Consider the following 4,866-nt stretch of genomic DNA (forward strand, 5'->3'; position numbering starts at 1 on the left):
GACTGAGGGAGAGAGACTTTATTCTGCACCCTTTTGTGCCACGGTTCCAGTTCAGAAAAGGAGACGAACGTCATCCTTGTCTCTTAGGGGTGGCCTCCACGGGACCCAAGCAGCTGGGGGGTGGGGTAGCGAACACCGAGGCCACCGGAAGTTTCCAAATCATCCAGGGAGAAATCAGGACACTGGCGCGATTCTTTGCAAGTACTTGACTGCCTTCTTCACCTGCATGTTCTTGGGGTCTGCACAGATATTCTTGCCCCGGACAGTGACAAACCTGCACAGAGGGAGAGAGCCACCCAGGGTGTCACGGCGGGAAGGCCTTGCAGAGCCCTGAGACCAGCTTTGCCCCACACTGACCACGATTTGCTGAAGTCACATGGTGTCAGTGGGATGTCAGGGACATCGGGCTGTCCTCTGATTCTTGACCCTCCCAGAGAGCCAGGGCTGCAGGGCTGTCTGTCCCTACCTCAGACTGCCCAGCCTGCCTAGGGCCTGGGAAGGGCCTGGCGCTCAGAGCTGTCTCTCCTCCTGCAGCTCGGGTCCAGGCTGGGGGAAGTGACTACATCGGCTGCTACTGCCTGTGCGACAAGGAGCTGTCCCATCTCCCTTGGGGCCTCGATATCCCCACAAATCAGTGATGGCCTGCGACCTTTGGGCACTGCAGGAACTGCCCCCTAAGGAGCAGGGTCAGGGGACGCAAAGGCCTTGTTCTCTCCCTCCTCTCCCCAGAGGCCATTCTGGGAGCTCCACGGTCCTCCTACCACACTCAGCTTCCAGGAGCAGGGCGTGGAGGAGGGGCGGGGGAGACTTACACGATGGCTTCCTTGGGACAGTCCTCTGAGGTCTTGTACCACGTCACCAACTTTCTGATAGGAATGACTCCTTCAAAGTACTGTAGGCAGCACTCCCGGCCTACGTTGGTTGCCCGAGCTACAGAGAAAGAAACAGGAACAGGTGTGTCTGTGAGTGTCTGTGAGCGTCTGTGAGTATGAATGTCTGCACGGGGACATCTGGCGGGGTTTGTGGCTGTGGAAGGGTCTGCGGTCGGTCTGTGTGCACTTACGTGTCTGTGGATGTGAGTCCTCATGTGTATATCTTTGTGTGTGTGTGTGTCTATGTGTTACAGGGTTGGGTCTGTGTTTGCATGGGGGTTTTGTGTGTGCCTGGGTGTTGTTGGGGGGGTCTGTTATGAGGGCTGTCAGTGTGTTTCCATGTGGGAAGTGTGTGAGGGGCCTGCACATGTGTCTCTGTGTGTGTCCAGTGTGCACAGTTGTGTGTATGAGGTCTCTGTGTGGACTTGGGGAGGCCCCGTGTGTTTGTATATATGTACGTGCATGTGTCTGTGTGTGTCTGGGAGAGTCTGTGTACGTTCCCGTGAATGTGTGTCTTCATATGTCTATGCAAGTGTGTATCTGTGTGTGTTTGGGGGAGTCATGCACACTTATTTGCACATATGTCTCTGCGTGTGCATCTGTGTGTGCGTCTGTATAGTCTGTGTGTGCACACTCAGTGCCAGCCCTGGATCAGCGCATGTTCACTCTGGGCCAGCTTCTGAGCTGAGCCTTTCCCAGCAGCAACTCATTCGGTCCTCACTGCACATCTGGAGACAGGAGCTATCACTACCCCATTTTACAGCTGATAAATCGGCAAACCGGTAACACGTGGCTTTAGATGATACCGCACCAGCAGGTTTCCTAAGTAGCGCCGACTGCCCTCTGACCCACCGGGTCTGTAACCTGGTCTGACTCACTCTCAGAGCTGAGTCGGGTTAAGGTGGCCCACAGAGAAGGCAAGCTCAGACTGCAGTTCTGTCTCCAGGCAGGGCAGTCACCGGCTTTGTGTCTAGTTTCAGCCTTCCTTTCCGTACTGAATATAAAAACCTCTTCGTTCACACCCTCTGGGAACCAGTTCTCCTGCTCTTACGCCCATTCCCTCATGGTACATAAGACCCATTCATAAAGCAGATGCTAACAAATACGTTCGAGAACTGTTCGCTTTCCACTGTCGAAGCACAACCAGTGTCGGTGCGGAAGAGCCACTGCAGTGTGAGATGCACAGGCACTTTGTCCCTCCCCGAGCCAGTCCCCAGGCACAGGGGTGCCCTCCCCCTTCCTCTCCCTCCCCCTCATCATCACCTTTATTATTATTTTCCTCTGAATATCTCCCTTGAAAGCCTTACTGCTACCAGCCTCCCACATCCTTGTAAGAATAAATATGGCGCAGAAAATACACAAATATGCGTGTGTTGCCGCTGTGGTCCCTCCTCTCCTCGGCTCTCACCTGCATGGGTGTCCTGCAGAGAACTCCCCAGGAGGAGGGTGACCAGGAGCAGCATCTTCAGTGGAGTCATGGTGCCTGGAGCCCAGGAGAGGGTCTCTGCGTGTGGGTCCCTCTGCTCGAGGGAGACAAATGTGGAGGTGACCTATTTAACCTCTTTGGGGATCTTGCCCCGCCTCCTATCCCCCCCCCCGCCCCCACTGCCCCCGTACACATAAACCCTTCCCTAGACCAGTGGAGTTCGAAGAATTTGAAATGATTCAGTAGAAGTCCAGGGTTGGAATGTTTGTGGCTTTCCAGAGAATGGGCACCCAACTGGGGACAGAGATGGGGTATGTATGTCCGGGGGCCACGACACAGACACACTTCTCTTTTTGCAGAGTTTTTGGTTCCTCTATTAAAACAGAAAAGGCTCTGTACTAAACTGGGTTTATCACTGCTCAGAGCCTGGGGAGCCTCCTTTGTGCCCCATGCCCTGGGCAGGGGGACAAGAGAGGCTGTTTCACCTGGGCCCGGAGGAGTTCAGGGTGCAGGAAGGCCCCCCTGAAGGGGGTGCAGGGGGCTGTACCGCCCACGGGCGTCTCTCTGCAGGGAGGGCCACAGCTCCATCTCATTCTGAGAAAGGCCTGAGGCCCAGAAAATTTTGGCTGTGGGTCCTTCCCCAAGTTCAAGTTCAGGGTCTTCCCCTGAACCACAGAAGGCCAGAGGTCAGACAGGTTTAAATCACCATTTCGTCCAAATTTGTACTTGTGTAGATTGGAAAGCCACATTCCCCCAAATGCAGCATTTCACTCTAGGTTGAAGAAAGGGATGAAAGGCGCCATGGCTGACGATGCCCCTGGTTCCCAGCAGAGCCAAGTCTGCATCAGACATGCAGTCAGGGTCCAGCCCGAGCCAGGACCTGAGCAGACTTTCCATGAACCTACCTATCACTGCATAGGGCCAGTCCCCTGGCCACCAGAGAAAATAGCCAGTTGTCTGAGCCAGAGCATTACATCCCTTAACTAGATGAGAGCCTTGTGCCCACTTCCAGGTGGGCGGCATCTCAGCGGGGGGCACTGGGCTTTGACTCTGACACACGGGACTTAGGCCTGGCTCCACCGCGTTCCCAAGTGACCTGGGCAGCTCGAAATGACACCGCCCTGCAATATGGTGTCAGGTCCATCTGCCCTCTCGGTCAGCTCTGTGCTCATCATCAGGACGTTACTAAATCTGCATCCCCAGGGATGATGTTTGTTGAAACCCGACTGTCCCAGGAGCAGTGCTCAGACGGTAACCTCATCAGTCCCCACTGTGAACTTGTGCGAGGAAATCATGACACTGGACGAGATCGTAGGAGGGAAAGGCCAGGTGCGCCTCTTCCTCCCTCAGGGCCACCCAGGGAGGCTGAGACTGATGCAGTTTCTGGGGGACTGGGAGTCCCCCTGTCCATGGCACAACCTCCCTCTGTCACAGTCTCGCTGTGTGACCTCGGGCAACTCACAGACCCTCTCTGGGCCTCAGTTTTATCACCCGGAGAGAGATGTTTGGACTGTCCCAGGGGACCCCACCAAGATGGTAGATCTGAGAAAGATGGGGTCCTCCCTAGAGGACCTCACTCGAGCGTTTCCCTGCTTCTCATCACCTGCCAGAGATCCCTAACCTCCCCGCTCCTCCCACCATAGCCTGGAAGGATTCTTTGCCCCCGGCTTGTCTGGCTGGGTCACCCCTCCTGTCCCCAGGGCAGACTTCCATTTGCAGCGGGGTAAAGAGGAGGGAGCGGGGTCTTCATGTTTGACTCCGGCTTCCTGCAGAAAGGGAGGAGCAACCTCCGCCTCCAGCAGAGGACCCCCCAGCAGCCCCCAACCCACCGAGTCAGAGGAGGCCGGGCTGGGCGAGGGAACTGGGGGAAGGGGTGCTGGTGCCCCGGGGACCCTGGCCGGGGAGAGGGGAGCTCTGGCCTGGAGACAGAGCCTTGGACCTGGAGGATACACAGGAGCTGGAGGTGCATGGGGAGGCCAGGGTCCTAGGAGGAGGCAGAGGGCGAGTGTCTCTGCTGGTGTGGCTTCTCCCGGGTCGGGTGTCTCCTGACCCCCTCTGGCCTCCGTGGCCTCTGCCCAGTGGCTTCCGCCCACTGTCTGCAGCTTCTCCACCTGCCATAGCCCACCCCCTCTCCCACCCCTCCCCGCCCCGACCCCACGAATGCCCAGCCCCGCCCCCTTCTGGATGACAGGGGATTAGTAGTAGCAGTTTGTTAACGGTGAGTGAGGCCCCAGCCCCGGCTGCTGGGGAAACTCCCCGAGTGGGTTTTCAGTCACCCCTGTTCTGCTGCAGACTCAAAACTTTTCTCTGGAAGGACTCAAATTCCCCTGTCCCTTCTGGGGAACAGGTGACAACAGCAGAAGCAGGGGATCTGTACTAGCTCCGGGGGGTGCAGGCTGCCTGGGAGTGGGGGAGGGAGGACACAGAAGCAAGTGTGCCAGTGAGTACCTGCTGTGAGCCCGGCTGCGCCAGGGACTAGGGAGCGGGCAGAGGCCAGATGTGGCTCCTGTCCTTGGGGGAGTCCAGAGTCACGGGGGCTGGAGTCCAGAGTCACGGGGGCTGGCCCCA

The 4,866-nt window shown here is 57.3% G+C and overlaps 1 protein-coding gene across 1 annotated transcript; it reads right to left on the reverse strand.

Annotated features, from left to right (window-relative positions):
* Nucleotides 1-2,462, reverse strand: CCL17 (C-C motif chemokine ligand 17). The gene is made up of 3 exons (XM_011360099.2): nucleotides 2,281-2,462; nucleotides 813-930; nucleotides 1-274 (listed from the first exon to the last, which is right to left on the reverse strand). Exons 1-3 carry the CDS (start codon nucleotides 2,348-2,350, stop codon nucleotides 175-177), a joined length of 288 nt encoding a protein of 95 aa, XP_011358401.1. The 5' UTR covers nucleotides 2,351-2,462; the 3' UTR covers nucleotides 1-174.
* Between the last annotated feature and the right edge of the window lie 2,404 nt (nucleotides 2,463-4,866).

The sequence above is a fragment of the Pteropus vampyrus genome, unplaced genomic scaffold, assembly GCF_000151845.1.
Source record: "Pteropus vampyrus isolate Shadow unplaced genomic scaffold, Pvam_2.0 Scaffold51, whole genome shotgun sequence".
NCBI classification, from domain to species: Eukaryota; Metazoa; Chordata; class Mammalia; order Chiroptera; family Pteropodidae; genus Pteropus; species Pteropus vampyrus.

Coding starts and splice junctions, on each gene's coding strand:
- CCL17 (XM_011360099.2), bottom strand. CDS start 2,350: ATGACTCCACTGAAGATGCTGCTCCTGGTCACCCTCCTCCTGGGGAGT. Junction 931..2,280: donor TCTGCAGGACACCCATGCAG/GTGAGAGCCGAG, acceptor CTTTCTCTGTAG/CTCGGGCAACCAACGTAGGC. Junction 275..812: donor TGTCCCAAGGAAGCCATCGT/GTAAGTCTCCCC, acceptor CCCTCTGTGCAG/GTTTGTCACTGTCCGGGGCA.